The sequence below is a fragment of the Rutilus rutilus genome (genome assembly GCF_951802725.1).
Source record: "Rutilus rutilus genome assembly, chromosome: 15".
Taxonomy (NCBI): domain Eukaryota; kingdom Metazoa; phylum Chordata; class Actinopteri; order Cypriniformes; family Leuciscidae; genus Rutilus; species Rutilus rutilus.
Window position 1 is genome coordinate 1719460 of NC_140220.1, and position 25019 is coordinate 1744478.

Genomic DNA, 25019 nt, shown 5'->3' on the forward strand with positions numbered 1-25019 from the left:
TACAAATAATTATATTTCAAACAATGCATACCTTGCTTAGATGGCCCAGCAGTGTCAGTAGCAGGCCTAGGTACAGGGGGAATGATACCATCCTCTGCACCCTGCAAAATGGCAGGATGAGTGCTCCTCAAATGGCGCATCATGGATGATGTATTGTTGCAGTAGGCTAGCTGCCGATCACAATACATACATATCACTTTATTTGGGGTTTCCAAATGGAAATGCTCCCACCCACACCACAGATGTATGGCATCTCTTCTGTGGAGCCTCCATTTTTATTTATCTTTCTATGTATCTATCTATTAATCTGTCTATATATATTTCTATCTATGCATCTATTAATGTGTCACTATATGTGTAGCCTGTAGGCTAGTACTCTGTCTGTCTCTAGTCTATCAGTCAATGTGTAAATTTAAATGTAAGCCTAAATATAACTAAACAAATCGCACTATAAATGTCACTATATCACCAAAAATCTGCTATCTCAAAATCAAACTCCTCTCACAAAAACCCACGAGGTCAAGATGCGTTGACTTAACTTTTACAGATGTGCGATTGTGTGGTCTGTTCCCGACCCTGTCAATCAAACGCTGATTCGGCGGACAATGTCACCTGTCGAAACACTTGTGAAACACTCCGAAGCTTCATTTAGCCGTAGTCACGTGACATGGGTGTTTTGAATCACGCTTCGGATCAGTGTTTCGAAACATCTGCGCTTCGGGATCTCGAAAAGCTTCTGAACGTCAGTTTCGCGTCAGCCATCCCTACACTCATGCAAGTCTGGAGAATCATGACTGTTAATGAAGAGGGAGGGATTATCATTAATTAGCCAAAGTCTGTAGAGTACAAAAAGACCAAAGGGCAGCACCTCAGCAGTGTGACTAGCTGTTGAACAATGGCAGGAAGTTGGTGTGCTGTTCAGTCTCTGGCACTTTGTGTTTGGTTCTGTGCGTTCAGTCATGCTGTTCCGAAGTGGAGTGATCTGCCCCAGAATCCTCAAGCTCTGATGTTCCAGCAAACTGACCAGCGGTTTCAAATGCCAGTTCAACTGCAATCTAGTCAATGGTTTCCTCAGCAGGTTCAAAAGCTGGTTCAAAAGCCAGTTCAGCAGCAAGCTAGTCAATGGTTTCCTCTGCAGGTTCAAAAGCCGGTTCAAAAGCCAGTTCAACAGCAAGCTAGTCAATGGTTTCCTCCGCAGGTTCAAAAGCTGGTTCAAAAGCCAGTTCAACACCAAGCTAGTCAACAGTTTCCTCAGCAGGTTCAACAGCAAGCTAGTCAATGGTTTCCTCCGCAGGTTCAAAAGCCGGTTCAAAAGCCATTTCAACACCAAGCTAGTCAACAGTTTCCTCAGCAGGTTCAACAGCAAGCTAGTCAATGGTTTCCTCCGCAGGTTCAAAAGCCAGTTCAACAGCAAGCTAGTCAACAGTTTCCTCAGCAGGTTCAACAGCAAGCTAGTCAATGGTTTCCTCCGCAGGTTCAAAAGCCAGTTCAACAGCAAGCTAGTCAACAGTTTCCTGAGTCAGTTCAACAGCAAGCTAGTCAACAGTTTCCTCAGCAGGCTCAACAGCAAGCTAGTCAACAGTTTCCTCAGCAGGTTCAACAGCAAGCTAGTCAACAGTTTCCTGAGTCAGTTCAACAGCAAGCTAGTCAACAGTTTCCTCAGCAGGTTCAACAGCAAGCTAGTCAACAGTTTCCTCAGCAGGTTCAACAGCAAGCTAGTCAACAGTTTCCTCAGCAGGTTCAACAGCAAGCTAGTCAACAGTTTCTTCAGTCAGTTCAACAGCAAGCTAGTCAACAGTTTCCTCAGCAGTTTCAGCCTAAGCAGCCAGTGGCACAGGCAGAGGCCCTTGACAAATGTACTGTAGCTGATTATGAGCAGATTCAATGTGGACCACCTGGTATCAGTGGTGCTGAGTGTGCTGCTATCAACTGCTGCTTTAACGGACAGCAGTGTTACTATGGGAAGGCAGGTAAGAGTGTAGAGTCAATGTAGAGGCATTCATGTTAAACTGATCCTCAGCAATAAGCTGCTCTTGTAACTCGTTCCAGTGACTGTCCAGTGTATAAGAGATGGTCAGTTTGTGGTAGTGGTGGCTAGAGATGTTACGCTGCCTCGATTGAGCCTGGATTCAGTCCGTCTCCTGGGTGGAAGTGATCCAGCTTGCAGTCCTGTGGGATCCACACCTTTCTTTGCTATATACCAGTTCCCTGTCACTGCATGTGGCACAAGCATGATGGTGAGTAGCTGCTTGTGGTTTTGGTCTGCATGGCTTAGAATGGATTGGATGCTAACAGTGTTACTATTTGCAGGAGGACAGTGGATATGTGGTGTATGAAAACAGAATGACCTCCTCATATGAAGTGGGTATCGGACCACTTGGTTCCATTACAAGGGACAGCCATTTTGAGTAAGTGATGTATGCTTTATCATAAACGTGAATCATTGACAAATGCTACAAGCTCAAAAGCCATTTCAACACCAAGCTAGTCAACAGTTTCCTCAGCAGGTTCAACAGCAAGCTAGTCAATGGTTTCCTCCGCAGGTTCAAAAGCCAGTTCAACAGCAAGCTAGTCAACAGTTTCCTCAGCAGGTTCAACAGCAAGCTAGTCAATGGTTTCCTCCGCAGGTTCAAAAGCCAGTTCAACAGCAAGCTAGTCAACAGTTTCCTGAGTCAGTTCAACAGCAAGCTAGTCAACAGTTTCCTCAGCAGGCTCAACAGCAAGCTAGTCAACAGTTTCCTCAGCAGGTTCAACAGCAAGCTAGTCAACAGTTTCCTGAGTCAGTTCAACAGCAAGCTAGTCAACAGTTTCCTCAGCAGGTTCAACAGCAAGCTAGTCAACAGTTTCCTCAGCAGGTTCAACAGCAAGCTAGTCAACAGTTTCCTCAGCAGGTTCAACAGCAAGCTAGTCAACAGTTTCTTCAGTCAGTTCAACAGCAAGCTAGTCAACAGTTTCCTCAGCAGTTTCAGCCTAAGCAGCCAGTGGCACAGGCAGAGGCCCTTGACAAATGTACTGTAGCTGATTATGAGCAGATTCAATGTGGACCACCTGGTATCAGTGGTGCTGAGTGTGCTGCTATCAACTGCTGCTTTAACGGACAGCAGTGTTACTATGGGAAGGCAGGTAAGAGTGTAGAGTCAATGTAGAGGCATTCATGTTAAACTGATCCTCAGCAATAAGCTGCTCTTGTAACTCGTTCCAGTGACTGTCCAGTGTATAAGAGATGGTCAGTTTGTGGTAGTGGTGGCTAGAGATGTTACGCTGCCTCGATTGAGCCTGGATTCAGTCCGTCTCCTGGGTGGAAGTGATCCAGCTTGCAGTCCTGTGGGATCCACACCTTTCTTTGCTATATACCAGTTCCCTGTCACTGCATGTGGCACAAGCATGATGGTGAGTAGCTGCTTGTGGTTTTGGTCTGCATGGCTTAGAATGGATTGGATGCTAACAGTGTTACTATTTGCAGGAGGACAGTGGATATGTGGTGTATGAAAACAGAATGACCTCCTCATATGAAGTGGGTATCGGACCACTTGGTTCCATTACAAGGGACAGCCATTTTGAGTAAGTGATGTATGCTTTATCATAAACGTGAATCATTGACAAATGCTACAAGCTCACTGTTTGTCGTCGTCCAGGCTTCTCTTCCAGTGTAGGTACTCTGGTACCTCTGTGGAAGCTCTGGTTGTGGAGGTCAACACCGTTCCTCCACCTCCACCAGTAGCTGCTCCTGGACCCCTCAGGGTGGAGCTTAGACTGGCAAATGGTCAATGTGTCACCAAAGGCTGTGCAGAAGGTAAGTGTTGGTCCCAAGTATGCCTAAAGCCTTTCTAAAACTCCAGTTTCTAGTTAAACACTGCATTCTTCCTCAGGGGACGAGGCGTACACGTCCTACTACAGTGATGCTGATTATCCAGTTACAAAAGTCCTGCGGGAGCCTGTGTATGTTGAGGTGCACATTTTGGAGAGGACCGACCCCAACATTGTCCTGATGCTGGGACATTGCTGGGCGACATCAACCCCCAGTCCACTCAGTCTACCCCAATGGGATCTTCTGGTTGATGGGTGAGTAAGGCCAGTCTTTATCCATCTAGTGTGCTGTAAGGCATTTCTGACTGCCTCTTTGCCTTTCAGATGCCCTTACCAGGATGATCGTTACCTGACCACATTGGTTCCAGTGGCTGGATCATCTGGTCTTCAGTTCCCGACCCACTACAAGCGCTTTGTTGTGAAGATGTTCACATTTGTAGATCCAGCATCACTGGCTCCTCTGCAGGAAACCGTATGCTCTGCAGCCTTACCTCAAGCCTTAATATTAGTGCTTTTTACAGTGAATTCTATGGCTTAACCCTTTCCCCCTCTGTTAGATCTTCATCCACTGTAGTACAGCGGTGTGCCATCCCTCCTCTGGCTCCTGTGAGCAAAGTTGCACTAGGAAAAGTGAGTGCTTGCTGTAAGTTGACTTCAGGAACTGAGAATTTATTTAAATGCCCCTCATGCTTCTACCACTTTTTACAGGAAGAGACACGCACGTCAAGACCATCTCTAGTGGGCAAACTGTGGTGTCTAGTGGACAAGTTAACCTGGTCAAGTGAATTTAAGTGTTTTAATAAACTTCATGAAACTCAACATGTTTCTCTTTGGTATTCATTTCTGTCTGAGTTGGATGTTTCATGACTGTTGTCAGTTTGACTTCTGCACTACAAAACCTTTTTCTTTTGTGCATTGAGATTCTTGACTTGAACTAAACAAGCCAAGTTTCTGCCTAAGCCATTTAACTTTACTATTTGCCAAGTTCTAGTCGTTAACTTGGGCCCGGGTTCATCTTTCACATATCAAATGAAGGATTTAGCTTCTGTCTGGTTGAGGCTTTACATACGACTTTATGGCTGGACTAGCATAACTGCATATCTTGATGCCTCAAACCCCTCTGAGGTCACTCGTTGGGTTTTTGGAATTTATTTTTTTTAGTCACGCAAGTATAAAATCATATCTTGGGATAAAGGATGAGTGCAACTGTTGTATCCCAACTAGGTAGCTGTCCAAGACCTTGTTTACACCTGGTACTAAGAAGCATTTTTGTAAATCAGGTCACAGGTGGACTGTGGTAAATGAAGGTGTAAAAAGGGGCTTTTTTTTTTTTAGCTTGTTTACTTTTGGCCACTTCCAGAGGTAGTCCAACACATTCAACCAGATTTCTTTCATAGAGTAGATGCTCATGTGGTTGAATGTGTTCGAACAGCCACAAAACGGTGTACTCTACCGCTGACCTAGTACGTAAACATTTAAGAAGTGCGCTAGCAGGTGTGATTTAAAGGGATATATCAGTAGAAAAGCTGTAGTATTTTCAAATTACTGTGCTTCCCTCCCTCATATCCCCCTGAGACGAGAGATTTATGTATTTTTTGTCTGGAAAAAATCCTCTGACGCAAAAAACGTAATTTTGTGTCATCGGAGGACTTTTTGGCCAGAGGCTAGAAACTACAGCCAGTGCTAGGAGCTAGTTCCGCATGTTTTAAACCCACCCATAGGGGGTGGGATCTCACTCACAGAATGTACAAATAGTGTCAGCCATCTTTTTTTGGAAGCTAAGCTACCAGGCTCTTGTTCTGTGGAGAAAGCTGAGTGGTAGGGGTTAACATCCTCTTTTTTCCGGCCGTCGAGATCGTCCAAAATGTCCGGGATTTGGCTTTTGCTTTCTACAGTCGCCATTCATTGTTTACATGCACCCCTTTTGTTTCAATCTAACTGAATTCATTCCGATTGGTGAATCTGAATGTAGTGTTTACATGAACGCTAAACAAGTGATCGGTTGATGTGCGTTTTATCATTGCTAAGAAAAATCCCGCTCCTCCGTGAGAGATAGCCTACGAGACCGGTGTCGCTCATCAGTAATCACGCCACCGGCCTCGCGCCGTTCTCCCGCGCCCCTCAGCCTCGTCCTGCTCGCCACAGTAAACATAATGAATGGCGACGGTATGTAATGGCTGACAAAAGCCGAATCCCGGACATTTTGGGCGATCTCGAAATCCCGGGCAGACTCGTCACGGAGACTCACGATAAAACGGCGTCTTTTAAGTTTCGAGTCAACTAGTAGCCTAGCCTAGTTGTTTAACTGCGCTCTCTTACCGGTAGGCGTGGCTTGGGAGTGGCCTCGTAGGGCAGTGAAGCAAGTGCATTCTGGGAGTTGTTGTCTTTCATCCACATGAGCCAAAAATACATTTTCTGGCTTTTCTCAGTCTAGAAGGCTCCAAATTCAAAAATAATTTCACATTTCTACTACATAAATGACCTATTTTAAATACACATTCATCGTTCCAGAGGTGAAGTATCCCTTTAAACTTTCTTAAAATATACAGGCCTGTTGCCATAAGAAAACTATGATGTGTTTCAAAGAAAAAAAAAAACAATCCGGAATAGCTAAAACATCTAATATAAAAAAGGCTGAATTCAGAATGGCAGAAATAGTACTAGCATACTATTCTGAATTCAGCTCAATGTGGTTTTACGTATGTTCAAAAGGGAAAAATCGACTTTTAAGAAACAATAGAATCACCTAGTTGCATAAACTCCCACTCGTGTAGTGGTGGGCAGATCGAGGCTTTGTGAAACAATGAAACAGTTGAAGCAAATGTGCCATATTGTGTCGAGGCTTCGAAACAATCCGACACCCGTCTCAACGGTGACACCTAGTGGTCACTTGCAGGTGTTGATCTGAAACAACCTTGACAACCAGCCATTCAATTTTTTTTTCCATTTCTTTATTATTGTATTTTTCTAATATGTGAAGCTTGTAACCTGTAGGCTCCTCACTGTGCATAATGTTATTTTGGTCATGAAAAATGAATATTAATCAAATAAATCAAGCCACAATGTCTCACTTTTTTATAGATTTGTATTCAAAAATATTGATTTCTCTGCTGTGGAAGGACTTAGCCTACTTCTTTTTTTTTACAGATAATTTCTCCAGCCTTTGAAAAAATCCTCTCACAAGGGACACTTGTTGCTGGCATGCAAAGATATTTTTTAGCAAGGACATACAAATAATTATATTTCAAACAATGCATACCTTGCTTAGATGGCCCAGCAGTGTCAGTAGCAGGCCTAGGTACAGGGGGAATGATACCATCCTCTGCACCCTGCAAAATGGCAGGATGAGTGCTCCTCAAATGGCGCATCATGGATGATGTATTGTTGCAGTAGGCTAGCTGCCGATCACAATACATACATATCACTTTATTTGGGGTTTCCAAATGGAAATGCTCCCACCCACACCACAGATGTATGGCATCTCTTCTGTGGAGCCTCCATTTTTATTTATCTTTCTATGTATCTATCTATTAATCTGTCTATATATATTTCTATCTATGCATCTATTAATGTGTCACTATATGTGTAGCCTGTAGGCTAGTACTCTGTCTGTCTCTAGTCTATCAGTCAATGTGTAAATTTAAATGTAAGCCTAAATATAACTAAACAAATCGCACTATAAATGTCACTATATCACCAAAAATCTGCTATCTCAAAATCAAACTCCTCTCACAAAAACCCACGAGGTCAAGATGCGTTGACTTAACTTTTACAGATGTGCGATTGTGTGGTCTGTTCCCGACCCTGTCAATCAAACGCTGATTCGGCGGACAATGTCACCTGTCGAAACACTTGTGAAACACTCCGAAGCTTCATTTAGCCGTAGTCACGTGACATGGGTGTTTTGAATCACGCTTCGGATCAGTGTTTCGAAACATCTGCGCTTCGGGATCTCGAAAAGCTTCTGAACGTCAGTTTCGCGTCAGCCATCCCTACACTCATGCAAGTCTGGAGAATCATGACTGTTAATGAAGAGGGAGGGATTATCATTAATTAGCCAAAGTCTGTAGAGTACAAAAAGACCAAAGGGCAGCACCTCAGCAGTGTGACTAGCTGTTGAACAATGGCAGGAAGTTGGTGTGCTGTTCAGTCTCTGGCACTTTGTGTTTGGTTCTGTGCGTTCAGTCATGCTGTTCCGAAGTGGAGTGATCTGCCCCAGAATCCTCAAGCTCTGATGTTCCAGCAAACTGACCAGCGGTTTCAAATGCCAGTTCAACTGCAATCTAGTCAATGGTTTCCTCAGCAGGTTCAAAAGCTGGTTCAAAAGCCAGTTCAGCAGCAAGCTAGTCAATGGTTTCCTCTGCAGGTTCAAAAGCCGGTTCAAAAGCCAGTTCAACAGCAAGCTAGTCAATGGTTTCCTCCGCAGGTTCAAAAGCTGGTTCAAAAGCCAGTTCAACACCAAGCTAGTCAACAGTTTCCTCAGCAGGTTCAACAGCAAGCTAGTCAATGGTTTCCTCCGCAGGTTCAAAAGCCGGTTCAAAAGCCATTTCAACACCAAGCTAGTCAACAGTTTCCTCAGCAGGTTCAACAGCAAGCTAGTCAATGGTTTCCTCCGCAGGTTCAAAAGCCAGTTCAACAGCAAGCTAGTCAACAGTTTCCTCAGCAGGTTCAACAGCAAGCTAGTCAATGGTTTCCTCCGCAGGTTCAAAAGCCAGTTCAACAGCAAGCTAGTCAACAGTTTCCTGAGTCAGTTCAACAGCAAGCTAGTCAACAGTTTCCTCAGCAGGCTCAACAGCAAGCTAGTCAACAGTTTCCTCAGCAGGTTCAACAGCAAGCTAGTCAACAGTTTCCTGAGTCAGTTCAACAGCAAGCTAGTCAACAGTTTCCTCAGCAGGTTCAACAGCAAGCTAGTCAACAGTTTCCTCAGCAGGTTCAACAGCAAGCTAGTCAACAGTTTCCTCAGCAGGTTCAACAGCAAGCTAGTCAACAGTTTCTTCAGTCAGTTCAACAGCAAGCTAGTCAACAGTTTCCTCAGCAGTTTCAGCCTAAGCAGCCAGTGGCACAGGCAGAGGCCCTTGACAAATGTACTGTAGCTGATTATGAGCAGATTCAATGTGGACCACCTGGTATCAGTGGTGCTGAGTGTGCTGCTATCAACTGCTGCTTTAACGGACAGCAGTGTTACTATGGGAAGGCAGGTAAGAGTGTAGAGTCAATGTAGAGGCATTCATGTTAAACTGATCCTCAGCAATAAGCTGCTCTTGTAACTCGTTCCAGTGACTGTCCAGTGTATAAGAGATGGTCAGTTTGTGGTAGTGGTGGCTAGAGATGTTACGCTGCCTCGATTGAGCCTGGATTCAGTCCGTCTCCTGGGTGGAAGTGATCCAGCTTGCAGTCCTGTGGGATCCACACCTTTCTTTGCTATATACCAGTTCCCTGTCACTGCATGTGGCACAAGCATGATGGTGAGTAGCTGCTTGTGGTTTTGGTCTGCATGGCTTAGAATGGATTGGATGCTAACAGTGTTACTATTTGCAGGAGGACAGTGGATATGTGGTGTATGAAAACAGAATGACCTCCTCATATGAAGTGGGTATCGGACCACTTGGTTCCATTACAAGGGACAGCCATTTTGAGTAAGTGATGTATGCTTTATCATAAACGTGAATCATTGACAAATGCTACAAGCTCACTGTTTGTCGTCGTCCAGGCTTCTCTTCCAGTGTAGGTACTCTGGTACCTCTGTGGAAGCTCTGGTTGTGGAGGTCAACACCGTTCCTCCACCTCCACCAGTAGCTGCTCCTGGACCCCTCAGGGTGGAGCTTAGACTGGCAAATGGTCAATGTGTCACCAAAGGCTGTGCAGAAGGTAAGTGTTGGTCCCAAGTATGCCTAAAGCCTTTCTAAAACTCCAGTTTCTAGTTAAACACTGCATTCTTCCTCAGGGGACGAGGCGTACACGTCCTACTACAGTGATGCTGATTATCCAGTTACAAAAGTCCTGCGGGAGCCTGTGTATGTTGAGGTGCACATTTTGGAGAGGACCGACCCCAACATTGTCCTGATGCTGGGACATTGCTGGGCGACATCAACCCCCAGTCCACTCAGTCTACCCCAATGGGATCTTCTGGTTGATGGGTGAGTAAGGCCAGTCTTTATCCATCTAGTGTGCTGTAAGGCATTTCTGACTGCCTCTTTGCCTTTCAGATGCCCTTACCAGGATGATCGTTACCTGACCACATTGGTTCCAGTGGCTGGATCATCTGGTCTTCAGTTCCCGACCCACTACAAGCGCTTTGTTGTGAAGATGTTCACATTTGTAGATCCAGCATCACTGGCTCCTCTGCAGGAAACCGTATGCTCTGCAGCCTTACCTCAAGCCTTAATATTAGTGCTTTTTACAGTGAATTCTATGGCTTAACCCTTTCCCCCTCTGTTAGATCTTCATCCACTGTAGTACAGCGGTGTGCCATCCCTCCTCTGGCTCCTGTGAGCAAAGTTGCACTAGGAAAAGTGAGTGCTTGCTGTAAGTTGACTTCAGGAACTGAGAATTTATTTAAATGCCCCTCATGCTTCTACCACTTTTTACAGGAAGAGACACGCACGTCAAGACCATCTCTAGTGGGCAAACTGTGGTGTCTAGTGGACAAGTTAACCTGGTCAAGTGAATTTAAGTGTTTTAATAAACTTCATGAAACTCAACATGTTTCTCTTTGGTATTCATTTCTGTCTGAGTTGGATGTTTCATGACTGTTGTCAGTTTGACTTCTGCACTACAAAACCTTTTTCTTTTGTGCATTGAGATTCTTGACTTGAACTAAACAAGCCAAGTTTCTGCCTAAGCCATTTAACTTTACTATTTGCCAAGTTCTAGTCGTTAACTTGGGCCCGGGTTCATCTTTCACATATCAAATGAAGGATTTAGCTTCTGTCTGGTTGAGGCTTTACATACGACTTTATGGCTGGACTAGCATAACTGCATATCTTGATGCCTCAAATCCCTCTGAGGTCACTCGTTGGGTTTTTGGAATTTATTTTTTTTAGTCACGCAAGTATAAAATCATATCTTGGGATAAAGGATGAGTGCAACTGTTGTATCCCAACTAGGTAGCTGTCCAAGACCTTGTTTACACCTGGTACTAAGAAGCATTTTTGTAAATCAGGTCACAGGTGGACTGTGGTAAATGAAGGTGTAAAAAGGGGCTATTTTTTTTTTTTAGCTTGTTTACTTTTGGCCACTTCCAGAGGTAGTCCAACACATTCAACCAGATTTCTTTCATAGAGTAGATGCTCATGTGGTTGAATGTGTTCGAACAGCCACAAAACGGTGTACTCTACCGCTGACCTAGTACGTAAACATTTAAGAAGTGCGCTAGCAGGTGTGATTTAAAGGGATATATCAGTAGAAAAGCTGTAGTATTTTCAAATTACTGTGCTTCCCTCCCTCATATCCCCCTGAGACGAGAGATTTATGTATTTTTTGTCTGGAAAAAATCCTCTGACGCAAAAAACGTAATTTTGTGTCATCGGAGGACTTTTTGGCCAGAGGCTAGAAACTACAGCCAGTGCTAGGAGCTAGTTCCGCATGTTTTAAACCCACCCATAGGGGGTGGGATCTCACTCACAGAATGTACAAATAGTGTCAGCCATCTTTTTTTGGAAGCTAAGCTACCAGGCTCTTGTTCTGTGGAGAAAGCTGAGTGGTAGGGGTTAACATCCTCTTTTTTCCGGCCGTCGAGATCGTCCAAAATGTCCGGGATTTGGCTTTTGCTTTCTACAGTCGCCATTCATTGTTTACATGCACCCCTTTTGTTTCAATCTAACTGAATTCATTCCGATTGGTGAATCTGAATGTAGTGTTTACATGAACGCTAAACAAGTGATCGGTTGATGTGCGTTTTATCATTGCTAAGAAAAATCCCGCTCCTCCGTGAGAGATAGCCTACGAGACCGGTGTCGCTCATCAGTAATCACGCCACCGGCCTCGCGCCGTTCTCCCGCGCCCCTCAGCCTCGTCCTGCTCGCCACAGTAAACATAATGAATGGCGACGGTATGTAATGGCTGACAAAAGCCGAATCCCGGACATTTTGGGCGATCTCGAAATCCCGGGCAGACTCGTCACGGAGACTCACGATAAAACGGCGTCTTTTAAGTTTCGAGTCAACTAGTAGCCTAGCCTAGTTGTTTAACTGCGCTCTCTTACCGGTAGGCGTGGCTTGGGAGTGGCCTCGTAGGGCAGTGAAGCAAGTGCATTCTGGGAGTTGTTGTCTTTCATCCACATGAGCCAAAAATACATTTTCTGGCTTTTCTCAGTCTAGAAGGCTCCAAATTCAAAAATAATTTCACATTTCTACTACATAAATGACCTATTTTAAATACACATTCATCGTTCCAGAGGTGAAGTATCCCTTTAAACTTTCTTAAAATATACAGGCCTGTTGCCATAAGAAAACTATGATGTGTTTCAAAGAAAAAAAAAAACAATCCGGAATAGCTAAAACATCTAATATAAAAAAGGCTGAATTCAGAATGGCAGAAATAGTACTAGCATACTATTCTGAATTCAGCTCAATGTGGTTTTACGTATGTTCAAAAGGGAAAAATCGACTTTTAAGAAACAATAGAATCACCTAGTTGCATAAACTCCCACTCGTGTAGTGGTGGGCAGATCGAGGCTTTGTGAAACAATGAAACAGTTGAAGCAAATGTGCCATATTGTGTCGAGGCTTCGAAACAATCCGACACCCGTCTCAACGGTGACACCTAGTGGTCACTTGCAGGTGTTGATCTGAAACAACCTTGACAACCAGCCATTCAATTTTTTTTTCCATTTCTTTATTATTGTATTTTTCTAATATGTGAAGCTTGTAACCTGTAGGCTCCTCACTGTGCATAATGTTATTTTGGTCATGAAAAATGAATATTAATCAAATAAATCAAGCCACAATGTCTCACTTTTTTATAGATTTGTATTCAAAAATATTGATTTCTCTGCTGTGGAAGGACTTAGCCTACTTCTTTTTTTTTACAGATAATTTCTCCAGCCTTTGAAAAAATCCTCTCACAAGGGACACTTGTTGCTGGCATGCAAAGATATTTTTTAGCAAGGACATACAAATAATTATATTTCAAACAATGCATACCTTGCTTAGATGGCCCAGCAGTGTCAGTAGCAGGCCTAGGTACAGGGGGAATGATACCATCCTCTGCACCCTGCAAAATGGCAGGATGAGTGCTCCTCAAATGGCGCATCATGGATGATGTATTGTTGCAGTAGGCTAGCTGCCGATCACAATACATACATATCACTTTATTTGGGGTTTCCAAATGGAAATGCTCCCACCCACACCACAGATGTATGGCATCTCTTCTGTGGAGCCTCCATTTTTATTTATCTTTCTATGTATCTATCTATTAATCTGTCTATATATATTTCTATCTATGCATCTATTAATGTGTCACTATATGTGTAGCCTGTAGGCTAGTACTCTGTCTGTCTCTAGTCTATCAGTCAATGTGTAAATTTAAATGTAAGCCTAAATATAACTAAACAAATCGCACTATAAATGTCACTATATCACCAAAAATCTGCTATCTCAAAATCAAACTCCTCTCACAAAAACCCACGAGGTCAAGATGCGTTGACTTAACTTTTACAGATGTGCGATTGTGTGGTCTGTTCCCGACCCTGTCAATCAAACGCTGATTCGGCGGACAATGTCACCTGTCGAAACACTTGTGAAACACTCCGAAGCTTCATTTAGCCGTAGTCACGTGACATGGGTGTTTTGAATCACGCTTCGGATCAGTGTTTCGAAACATCTGCGCTTCGGGATCTCGAAAAGCTTCTGAACGTCAGTTTCGCGTCAGCCATCCCTACACTCATGCAAGTCTGGAGAATCATGACTGTTAATGAAGAGGGAGGGATTATCATTAATTAGCCAAAGTCTGTAGAGTACAAAAAGACCAAAGGGCAGCACCTCAGCAGTGTGACTAGCTGTTGAACAATGGCAGGAAGTTGGTGTGCTGTTCAGTCTCTGGCACTTTGTGTTTGGTTCTGTGCGTTCAGTCATGCTGTTCCGAAGTGGAGTGATCTGCCCCAGAATCCTCAAGCTCTGATGTTCCAGCAAACTGACCAGCGGTTTCAAATGCCAGTTCAACTGCAATCTAGTCAATGGTTTCCTCAGCAGGTTCAAAAGCTGGTTCAAAAGCCAGTTCAGCAGCAAGCTAGTCAATGGTTTCCTCTGCAGGTTCAAAAGCCGGTTCAAAAGCCAGTTCAACAGCAAGCTAGTCAATGGTTTCCTCCGCAGGTTCAAAAGCTGGTTCAAAAGCCAGTTCAACACCAAGCTAGTCAACAGTTTCCTCAGCAGGTTCAACAGCAAGCTAGTCAATGGTTTCCTCCGCAGGTTCAAAAGCCGGTTCAAAAGCCATTTCAACACCAAGCTAGTCAACAGTTTCCTCAGCAGGTTCAACAGCAAGCTAGTCAATGGTTTCCTCCGCAGGTTCAAAAGCCAGTTCAACAGCAAGCTAGTCAACAGTTTCCTCAGCAGGTTCAACAGCAAGCTAGTCAATGGTTTCCTCCGCAGGTTCAAAAGCCAGTTCAACAGCAAGCTAGTCAACAGTTTCCTGAGTCAGTTCAACAGCAAGCTAGTCAACAGTTTCCTCAGCAGGCTCAACAGCAAGCTAGTCAACAGTTTCCTCAGCAGGTTCAACAGCAAGCTAGTCAACAGTTTCCTGAGTCAGTTCAACAGCAAGCTAGTCAACAGTTTCCTCAGCAGGTTCAACAGCAAGCTAGTCAACAGTTTCCTCAGCAGGTTCAACAGCAAGCTAGTCAACAGTTTCCTCAGCAGGTTCAACAGCAAGCTAGTCAACAGTTTCTTCAGTCAGTTCAACAGCAAGCTAGTCAACAGTTTCCTCAGCAGTTTCAGCCTAAGCAGCCAGTGGCACAGGCAGAGGCCCTTGACAAATGTACTGTAGCTGATTATGAGCAGATTCAATGTGGACCACCTGGTATCAGTGGTGCTGAGTGTGCTGCTATCAACTGCTGCTTTAACGGACAGCAGTGTTACTATGGGAAGGCAGGTAAGAGTGTAGAGTCAATGTAGAGGCATTCATGTTAAACTGATCCTCAGCAATAAGCTGCTCTTGTAACTCGTTCCAGTGACTGTCCAGTGTATAAGAGATGGTCAGTTTGTGGTAGTGGTGGCTAGAGATGTTACGCTGCCTCGATTGAGCCTGGATTCAGTCCGTCTCCTGGGTGGAAGTGATCCAGCTTGCAGTCCTGTGGGATCCACACCTTTCTTTGCTATATACCAGTTCCCTGTCACTGCATGTGGCACAAGCATGATGGTGAGTAGCTGCTTGTGGTTTTGGTCTGCATGGCTTAGAATGGATTGGATGCTAACACTAGCTACGTTTACATGGACACAATCGGAATGAAATCAATCCGACTGATGAATCCGAACAAGGTGTTTGCATGAATGATAAATAAAGTAATCGGGTTGATGTGCGCGTTTATATGTCAGAAGTTTCAAATCGGATCTGATGTTTTGACATGCGCACACTGCACGAATATACAGAGTTTCCCGCTTTTCGTGCATAAATATTCTCCTCTATTGGTTCTTTATTTGTTTTAAACGGCAGACGTAATATTTATTCGTCTCTGGTCATAATTTAGAGCATATTAACCGTTTTGCCGTGCTGCTTATTGATCACGCAGTAAAAATGCCCCTCCCCGCGGCCAAAACCAGACGTCTGTGGATGAGAATCCAAAACAAGGACTGGTGGGACGTTGTCCTGCTTGCCTTCACAGACGCGCGAGTTAAATGAGAATTTTAGAATGACGGGAAACTTATTAATATGACACTTTATTCAACAGGAAGAACAGCTCGTTCCGCGCGTCATACGTCATTACGCTATTTAACGTCATTGCACATGCGCAGTCCTTTCAGTTTCGGTTTTCAATCCGATCAAGTGTTTACATGTTCTCTCGATCGGATTACAAAAGGGATAAACCACCCCTTTCAATCCGATCGAAATTTCATTCGGATCGAGCTCAATCGGATCGATTAAGGTGTTTACATTAAGGTTTTTTAGTCCGATTGAGCCGTCAATCCGATTACAAGTGTTCATGTAAACGCAGCTAGTGTTACTATTTGCAGGAGGACAGTGGATATGTGGTGTATGAAAACAGAATGACCTCCTCATATGAAGTGGGTATCGGACCACTTGGTTCCATTACAAGGGACAGCCATTTTGAGTAAGTGATGTATGCTTTATCATAAACGTGAATCATTGACAAATGCTACAAGCTCACTGTTTGTCGTCGTCCAGGCTTCTCTTCCAGTGTAGGTACTCTGGTACCTCTGTGGAAGCTCTGGTTGTGGAGGTCAACACCGTTCCTCCACCTCCACCAGTAGCTGCTCCTGGACCCCTCAGGGTGGAGCTTAGACTGGCAAATGGTCAATGTGTCACCAAAGGCTGTGCAGAAGGTAAGTGTTGGTCCCAAGTATGCCTAAAGCCTTTCTAAAACTCCAGTTTCTAGTTAAACACTGCATTCTTCCTCAGGGGACGAGGCGTACACGTCCTACTACAGTGATGCTGATTATCCAGTTACAAAAGTCCTGCGGGAGCCTGTGTATGTTGAGGTGCACATTTTGGAGAGGACCGACCCCAACATTGTCCTGATGCTGGGACATTGCTGGGCGACATCAACCCCCAGTCCACTCAGTCTACCCCAATGGGATCTTCTGGTTGATGGGTGAGTAAGGCCAGTCTTTATCCATCTAGTGTGCTGTAAGGCATTTCTGACTGCCTCTTTGCCTTTCAGATGCCCTTACCAGGATGATCGTTACCTGACCACATTGGTTCCAGTGGCTGGATCATCTGGTCTTCAGTTCCCGACCCACTACAAGCGCTTTGTTGTGAAGATGTTCACATTTGTAGATCCAGCATCACTGGCTCCTCTGCAGGAAACCGTATGCTCTGCAGCCTTACCTCAAGCCTTAATATTAGTGCTTTTTACAGTGAATTCTATGGCTTAACCCTTTCCCCCTCTGTTAGATCTTCATCCACTGTAGTACAGCGGTGTGCCATCCCTCCTCTGGCTCCTGTGAGCAAAGTTGCACTAGGAAAAGTGAGTGCTTGCTGTAAGTTGACTTCAGGAACTGAGAATTTATTTAAATGCCCCTCATGCTTCTACCACTTTTTACAGGAAGAGACACGCACGTCAAGACCATCTCTAGTGGGCAAACTGTGGTGTCTAGTGGACAAGTTAACCTGGTCAAGTGAATTTAAGTGTTTTAATAAACTTCATGAAACTCAACATGTTTCTCTTTGGTATTCATTTCTGTCTGAGTTGGATGTTTCATGACTGTTGTCAGTTTGACTTCTGCACTACAAAACCTTTTTCTTTTGTGCATTGAGATTCTTGACTTGAACTAAACAAGCCAAGTTTCTGCCTAAGCCATTTAACTTTACTATTTGCCAAGTTCTAGTCGTTAACTTGGGCCCGGGTTCATCTTTCACATATCAAATGAAGGATTTAGCTTCTGTCTGGTTGAGGCTTTACATACGACTTTATGGCTGGACTAGCATAACTGCATATCTTGATGCCTCAAACCCCTCTGAGGTCACTCGTTGGGTTTTTGGAATTTATTTTTTTTAGTCACGCAAGTATAAAATCATATCTTGGGATAAAGGATGAGTGCAACTGTTGTATCCCAACTAGGTAGCTGTCCAAGACCTTGTTTACACCTGGTACTAAGAAGCATTTTTGTAAATCAGGTCACAGGTGGACTGTGGTAAATGAAGGTGTAAAAAGGGGCTATTTTTTTTTTTTTAGCTTGTTTACTTTTGGCCACTTCCAGAGGTAGTCCAACACATTCAACCAGATTTCTTTCATAGAGTAGATGCTCATGTGGTTGAATGTGTTCGAACAGCCACAAAACGGTGTACTCTACCGCTGACCTAGTACGTAAACATTTAAGAAGTGCGCTAGCAGGTGTGATTTAAAGGGATATATCAGTAGAAAAGCTGTAGTATTTTCAAATTACTGTGCTTCCCTCCCTCATATCCCCCTGAGACGAGAGATTTATGTATTTTTTGTCTGGAAAAAATCCTCTGACGCAAAAAACGTAATTTTGTGTCATCGGAGGACTTTTTGGCCAGAGGCTAGAAACTACAGCCAGTGCTAGGAGCTAGTTCCGCATGTTTTAAACCCACCCATAGGGGGTGGGATCTCACTCACAGAATGTACAAATAGTGTCAGCCATCTTTTTTTGGAAGCTAAGCTACCAGGCTCTTGTTCTGTGGAGAAAGCTGAGTGGTAGGGGTTAACATCCTCTTTTTTCCGGCCGTCGAGATCGTCCAAAATGTCCGGGATTTGGCTTTTGCTTTCTACAGTCGCCATTCATTGTTTACATGCACCCCTTTTGTTTCAATCTAACTGAATTCATTCCGATTGGTGAATCTGAATGTAGTGTTTACATGAACGCTAAACAAGTGATCGGTTGATGTGCGTTTTATCATTGCTAAGAAAAATCCCGCTCCTCCGTGAGAGATAGCCTACGAGACCGGTGTCGCTCATCAGTAATCACGCCACCGGCCTCGCGCCGTTCTCCCGCGCCCCTCAGCCTCGTCCTGCTCGCCACAGTAAACATAATGAATGGCGACGGTATGTAATGGCTGACAAAAGCCGAATCCCGGACATTTTGGGCGATCTCGAAATCCCGGGCAGACTCGTCACGGAGACTCACGATAAAACGGCGTCTTTTAAGTTTCGAGTCAACTAGTAGCCTAGCCTAGTTGTTTAACTGCGCTCTCTTACCGGTAGGCGTGGCTTGGGAGTGGCCTCGTAGGGCAGTGAAGCAAGTGCATTCTGGGAGTTGTTGTCTTTCATCCACATGAGCCAAAAATACATTTTCTGGCTTTTCTCAGTCTAGAAGGCTCCAAATTCAAAAATAATTTCACATTTCTACTACATAAATGACCTATTTTAAATACACATTCATCGTTCCAGAGGTGAAGTATCCCTTTAAACTTTCTTAAAATATACAGGCCTGTTGCCATAAGAAAACTATGATGTGTTTCAAAGAAAAAAAAAAACAATCCGGAATAGCTAAAACATCTAATATAAAAAAGGCTGAATTCAGAATGGCAGAAATAGTACTAGCATACTATTCTGAATTCAGCTCAATGTGGTTTTACGTATGTTCAAAAGGGAAAAATCGACTTTTAAGAAACAATAGAATCACCTAGTTGCATAAACTCCCACTCGTGTAGTGGTGGGCAGATCGAGGCTTTGTGAAACAATGAAACAGTTGAAGCAAATGTGCCATATTGTGTCGAGGCTTCGAAACAATCCGACACCCGTCTCAACGGTGACACCTAGTGGTCACTTGCAGGTGTTGATCTGAAACAACCTTGACAACCAGCCATTCAATTTTTTTTTCCATTTCTTTATTATTGTATTTTTCTAATATGTGAAGCTTGTAACCTGTAGGCTCCTCACTGTGCATAATGTTATTTTGGTCATGAAAAATGAATATTAATCAAATAAATCAAGCCACAATGTCTCACTTTTTTATAGATTTGTATTCAAAAATATTGATTTCTCTGCTGTGGAAGGACTTAGCCTACTTCTTTTTTTTTACAGATAATTTCTCCAGCCTTTGAAAAAATCCTCTCACAAGGGACACTTGTTGCTGGCATGCAAAGATATTTTTTAGCAAGGACATACAAATAATTATATTTCAAACAATGCATACCTTGCTTAGATGGCCCAGCAGTGTCAGTAGCAGGCCTAGGTACAGGGGGAATGATACCATCCTCTGCACCCTGCAAAATGGCAGGATGAGTGCTCCTCAAATGGCGCATCATGGATGATGTATTGTTGCAGTAGGCTAGCTGCCGATCACAATACATACATATCACTTTATTTGGGGTTTCCAAATGGAAATGCTCCCACCCACACCACAGATGTATGGCATCTCTTCTGTGGAGCCTCCATTTTTATTTATCTTTCTATGTATCTATCTATTAATCTGTCTATATATATTTCTATCTATGCATCTATTAATGTGTCACTATATGTGTAGCCTGTAGGCTAGTACTCTGTCTGTCTCTAGTCTATCAGTCAATGTGTAAATTTAAATGTAAGCCTAAATATAACTAAACAAATCGCACTATAAATGTCACTATATCACCAAAAATCTGCTATCTCAAAATCAAACTCCTCTCACAAAAACCCACGAGGTCAAGATGCGTTGACTTAACTTTTACAGATGTGCGATTGTGTGGTCTGTTCCCGACCCTGTCAATCAAACGCTGATTCGGCGGACAATGTCACCTGTCGAAACACTTGTGAAACACTCCGAAGCTTCATTTAGCCGTAGTCACGTGACATGGGTGTTTTGAATCACGCTTCGGATCAGTGTTTCGAAACATCTGCGCTTCGGGATCTCGAAAAGCTTCTGAACGTCAGTTTCGCGTCAGCCATCCCTACACTCATGCAAGTCTGGAGAATCATGACTGTTAATGAAGAGGGAGGGATTATCATTAATTAGCCAAAGTCTGTAGAGTACAAAAAGACCAAAGGGCAGCACCTCAGCAGTGTGACTAGCTGTTGAACAATGGCAGGAAGTTGGTGTGCTGTTCAGTCTCTGGCACTTTGTGTTTGGTTCTGTGCGTTCAGTCATGCTGTTCCGAAGTGGAGTGATCTGCCCCAGAATCCTCAAGCTCTGATGTTCCAGCAAACTGACCAGCGGTTTCAAATGCCAGTTCAACTGCAATCTAGTCAATGGTTTCCTCAGCAGGTTCAAAAGCTGGTTCAAAAGCCAGTTCAGCAGCAAGCTAGTCAATGGTTTCCTCTGCAGGTTCAAAAGCCGGTTCAAAAGCCAGTTCAACAGCAAGCTAGTCAATGGTTTCCTCCGCAGGTTCAAAAGCTGGTTCAAAAGCCAGTTCAACACCAAGCTAGTCAACAGTTTCCTCAGCAGGTTCAACAGCAAGCTAGTCAATGGTTTCCTCCGCAGGTTCAAAAGCCGGTTCAAAAGCCATTTCAACACCAAGCTAGTCAACAGTTTCCTCAGCAGGTTCAACAGCAAGCTAGTCAATGGTTTCCTCCGCAGGTTCAAAAGCCAGTTCAACAGCAAGCTAGTCAACAGTTTCCTCAGCAGGTTCAACAGCAAGCTAGTCAATGGTTTCCTCCGCAGGTTCAAAAGCCAGTTCAACAGCAAGCTAGTCAACAGTTTCCTCAGCAGGTTCAACAGCAAGCTAGTCAATGGTTTCCTCCGCAGGTTCAAAAGCCAGTTCAACAGCAAGCTAGTCAACAGTTTCCTGAGTCAGTTCAACAGCAAGCTAGTCAACAGTTTCCTCAGCAGGCTCAACAGCAAGCTAGTCAACAGTTTCCTCAGCAGGTTCAACAGCAAGCTAGTCAACAGTTTCCTGAGTCAGTTCAACAGCAAGCTAGTCAACAGTTTCCTCAGCAGGTTCAACAGCAAGCTAGTCAACAGTTTCCTCAGCAGGTTCAACAGCAAGCTAGTCAACAGTTTCCTCAGCAGGTTCAACAGCAAGCTAGTCAACAGTTTCTTCAGTCAGTTCAACAGCAAGCTAGTCAACAGTTTCCTCAGCAGTTTCAGCCTAAGCAGCCAGTGGCACAGGCAGAGGCCCTTGACAAATGTACTGTAGCTGATTATGAGCAGATTCAATGTGGACCACCTGGTATCAGTGGTGCTGAGTGTGCTGCTATCAACTGCTGCTTTAACGGACAGCAGTGTTACTATGGGAAGGCAGGTAAGAGTGTAGAGTCAATGTAGAGGCATTCATGTTAAACTGATCCTCAGCAATAAGCTGCTCTTGTAACTCGTTCCAGTGACTGTCCAGTGTATAAGAGATGGTCAGTTTGTGGTAGTGGTGGCTAGAGATGTTACGCTGCCTCGATTGAGCCTGGATTCAGTCCGTCTCCTGGGTGGAAGTGATCCAGCTTGCAGTCCTGTGGGATCCACACCTTTCTTTGCTATATACCAGTTCCCTGTCACTGCATGTGGCACAAGCATGATGGTGAGTAGCTGCTTGTGGTTTTGGTCTGCATGGCTTAGAATGGATTGGATGCTAACAGTGTTACTATTTGCAGGAGGACAGTGGATATGTGGTGTATGAAAACAGAATGACCTCCTCATATGAAGTGGGTATCGGACCACTTGGTTCCATTACAAGGGACAGCCATTTTGAGTAAGTGATGTATGCTTTATCATAAACGTGAATCATTGACAAATGCTACAAGCTCACTGTTTGTCGTCGTCCAGGCTTCTCTTCCAGTGTAGGTACTCTGGTACCTCTGTGGAAGCTCTGGTTGTGGAGGTCAACACCGTTCCTCCACCTCCACCAGTAGCTGCTCCTGGACCCCTCAGGGTGGAGCTTAGACTGGCAAATGGTCAATGTGTCACCAAAGGCTGTGCAGAAGGTAAGTGTTGGTCCCAAGTATGCCTAAAGCCTTTCTAAAACTCCAGTTTCTAGTTAAACACTGCATTCTTCCTCAGGGGACGAGGCGTACACGTCCTACTACAGTGATGCTGATTATCCAGTTACAAAAGTCCTGCGGGAGCCTGTGTATGTTGAGGTGCACATTTTGGAGAGGACCGACCCCAACATTGTCCTGATGCTGGGACATTGCTGGGCGACATCAACCCCCAGTCCACTCAGTCTACCCCAATGGGATCTTCTGGTTGATGGGTGAGTAAGGCCAGTCTTTATCCATCTAGTGTGCTGTAAGGCATTTCTGACTGCCTCTTTGCCTTTCAGATGCCCTTACCAGGATGATCGTTACCTGACCACATTGGTTCCAGTGGCTGGATCATCTGGTCTTCAGTTCCCGACCCACTACAAGCGCTTTGTTGTGAAGATGTTCACATTTGTAGATCCAGCATCACTGGCTCCTCTGCAGGAAACCGTATGCTCTGCAGCCTTACCTCAAGCCTTAATATTAGTGCTTTTTACAGTGAATTCTATGGCTTAACCCTTTCCCCCTCTGTTAGATCTTCATCCACTGTAGTACAGCGGTGTGCCATCCCTCCTCTGGCTCCTGTGAGCAAAGTTGCACTAGGAAAAGTGAGTGCTTGCTGTAAGTTGACTTCAGGAACTGAGAATTTATTTAAATGCCCCTCATGCTTCTACCACTTTTTACAGGAAGAGACACGCACGTCAAGACCATCTCTAGTGGGCAAACTGTGGTGTCTAGTGGACAAGTTAACCTGGTCAAGTGAATTTAAGTGTTTTAATAAACTTCATGAAACTCAACATGTTTCTCTTTGGTATTCATTTCTGTCTGAGTTGGATGTTTCATGACTGTTGTCAGTTTGACTTCTGCACTACAAAACCTTTTTCTTTTGTGCATTGAGATTCTTGACTTGAACTAAACAAGCCAAGTTTCTGCCTAAGCCATTTAACTTTACTATATGCCAAGTTCTAGTCGTTAACTTGGGCCCGGGTTCATCTTTCACATATCAAATGAAGGATTTAGCTTCTGTCTGGTTGAGGCTTTACATACGACTTTATGGCTGGACTAGCATAACTGCATATCTTGATGCCTCAAACCCCTCTGAGGTCACTCGTTGGGTTTTTGGAATTTATTTTTTTTAGTCACGCAAGTATAAAATCATATCTTGGGATAAAGGATGAGTGCAACTGTTGTATCCCAACTAGGTAGCTGTCCAAGACCTTGTTTACACCTGGTACTAAGAAGCATTTTTGTAAATCAGGTCACAGGTGGACTGTGGTAAATGAAGGTGTAAAAAGGGGCTATTTTTTTTTTTTTAGCTTGTTTACTTTTGGCCACTTCCAGAGGTAGTCCAACACATTCAACCAGATTTCTTTCATAGAGTAGATGCTCATGTGGTTGAATGTGTTCGAACAGCCACAAAACGGTGTACTCTACCGCTGACCTAGTACGTAAACATTTAAGAAGTGCGCTAGCAGGTGTGATTTAAAGGGATATATCAGTAGAAAAGCTGTAGTATTTTCAAATTACTGTGCTTCCCTCCCTCATATCCCCCTGAGACGAGAGATTTATGTATTTTTTGTCTGGAAAAAATCCTCTGACGCAAAAAACGTAATTTTGTGTCATCGGAGGACTTTTTGGCCAGAGGCTAGAAACTACAGCCAGTGCTAGGAGCTAGTTCCGCATGTTTTAAACCCACCCATAGGGGGTGGGATCTCACTCACAGAATGTACAAATAGTGTCAGCCATCTTTTTTTGGAAGCTAAGCTACCAGGCTCTTGTTCTGTGGAGAAAGCTGAGTGGTAGGGGTTAACATCCTCTTTTTTCCGGCCGTCGAGATCGTCCAAAATGTCCGGGATTTGGCTTTTGCTTTCTACAGTCGCCATTCATTGTTTACATGCACCCCTTTTGTTTCAATCTAACTGAATTCATTCCGATTGGTGAATCTGAATGTAGTGTTTACATGAACGCTAAACAAGTGATCGGTTGATGTGCGTTTTAGCATTGCTAAGAAAAATCCCGCTCCTCCGTGAGAGATAGCCTACGAGACCGGTGTCGCTCATCAGTAATCACGCCACCGGCCTCGCGCCGTTCTCCCGCGCCCCTCAGCCTCGTCCTGCTCGCCACAGTAAACATAATGAATGGCGACGGTATGTAATGGCTGACAAAAGCCGAATCCCGGACATTTTGGGCGATCTCGAAATCCCGGGCAGACTCGTCACGGAGACTCACGATAAAACGGCGTCTTTTAAGTTTCGAGTCAACTAGTAGCCTAGCCTAGTTGTTTAACTGCGCTCTCTTACCGGTAGGCGTGGCTTGGGAGTGGCCTCGTAGGGCAGTGAAGCAAGTGCATTCTGGGAGTTGTTGTCTTTCATCCACATGAGCCAAAAATACATTTTCTGGCTTTTCTCAGTCTAGAAGGCTCCAAATTCAAAAATAATTTCACATTTCTACTACATAAATGACCTATTTTAAATACACATTCATCGTTCCAGAGGTGAAGTATCCCTTTAAACTTTCTTAAAATATACAGGCCTGTTGCCATAAGAAAACTATGATGTGTTTCAAAGAAAAAAAACAACAATCCGGAATAGCTAAAACATCTAATATAAAAAAGGCTGAATTCAGAATGGCAGAAATAGTACTAGCATACTATTCTGAATTCAGCTCAATGTGGTTTTACGTATGTTCAAAAGGGAAAAATCGACTTTTAAGAAAC

General features: G+C 44.0%; 4 protein-coding genes across 8 annotated transcripts; all 4 read left to right on the forward strand.

Annotated features, from left to right (window-relative positions):
• Positions 1 to 895: 895 nt before the first annotated feature.
• Positions 896 to 4626, forward strand: LOC311305596 (uncharacterized protein; the record flags this gene model as incomplete). The annotated part of the gene is made up of 10 exons (XM_084433402.1): positions 896 to 909; positions 1016 to 1809; positions 2557 to 3123; positions 3203 to 3390; positions 3464 to 3561; positions 3636 to 3793; positions 3870 to 4062; positions 4132 to 4279; positions 4365 to 4437; positions 4516 to 4626. 10 exons carry the CDS (start codon positions 896 to 898, stop codon positions 4590 to 4592), a joined length of 2310 nt encoding a protein of 769 aa, XP_084289528.1. The 3' UTR covers positions 4593 to 4626.
• Positions 4627 to 7747: 3121 nt separating this feature from the next.
• On the forward strand, positions 7748 to 10508 carry LOC311304938 (zona pellucida sperm-binding protein 4-like). 2 transcript variants are annotated; one of them, XM_084432307.1, is made up of 9 exons: positions 7909 to 8185; positions 8390 to 9005; positions 9085 to 9272; positions 9346 to 9443; positions 9518 to 9675; positions 9752 to 9944; positions 10014 to 10161; positions 10247 to 10319; positions 10398 to 10508. In XM_084432307.1, exons 1-9 carry the CDS (start codon positions 7931 to 7933, stop codon positions 10472 to 10474), a joined length of 1806 nt encoding a protein of 601 aa, XP_084288433.1. In that variant the 5' UTR covers positions 7909 to 7930; the 3' UTR covers positions 10475 to 10508. The 2 variants fall into 2 exon arrangements, with proteins under 2 accessions (XP_084288432.1, XP_084288433.1); XM_084432306.1 differs by having other exon boundaries at positions 7748 to 9005.
• Positions 10509 to 13631: 3123 nt separating this feature from the next.
• On the forward strand, positions 13632 to 17131 carry LOC311304940 (zona pellucida sperm-binding protein 4-like). The gene is made up of 8 exons (XM_084432309.1): positions 13632 to 14889; positions 14969 to 15156; positions 15969 to 16066; positions 16141 to 16298; positions 16375 to 16567; positions 16637 to 16784; positions 16870 to 16942; positions 17021 to 17131. Exons 1-8 carry the CDS (start codon positions 13815 to 13817, stop codon positions 17095 to 17097), a joined length of 2010 nt encoding a protein of 669 aa, XP_084288435.1. The 5' UTR covers positions 13632 to 13814; the 3' UTR covers positions 17098 to 17131.
• Positions 17132 to 20416: 3285 nt separating this feature from the next.
• Positions 20417 to 23100, forward strand: LOC311304941 (zona pellucida sperm-binding protein 4-like). Of its 4 annotated transcripts, none has more exons than XM_084432311.1 (9): positions 20417 to 20897; positions 20982 to 21597; positions 21677 to 21864; positions 21938 to 22035; positions 22110 to 22267; positions 22344 to 22536; positions 22606 to 22753; positions 22839 to 22911; positions 22990 to 23100. In XM_084432311.1, the coding sequence occupies exons 1-9, from the start codon at positions 20439 to 20441 to the stop codon at positions 23064 to 23066; spliced, it is 2010 nt and encodes a 669-aa protein (XP_084288437.1). In that variant the 5' UTR covers positions 20417 to 20438; the 3' UTR covers positions 23067 to 23100. The 4 variants fall into 4 exon arrangements, with proteins under 4 accessions (XP_084288437.1, XP_084288438.1, XP_084288439.1 ...); XM_084432312.1 differs by having other exon boundaries at positions 20417 to 20585; positions 20898 to 21597; XM_084432313.1 differs by having other exon boundaries at positions 20417 to 20585.
• Positions 23101 to 25019: the final 1919 nt, after the last annotated feature.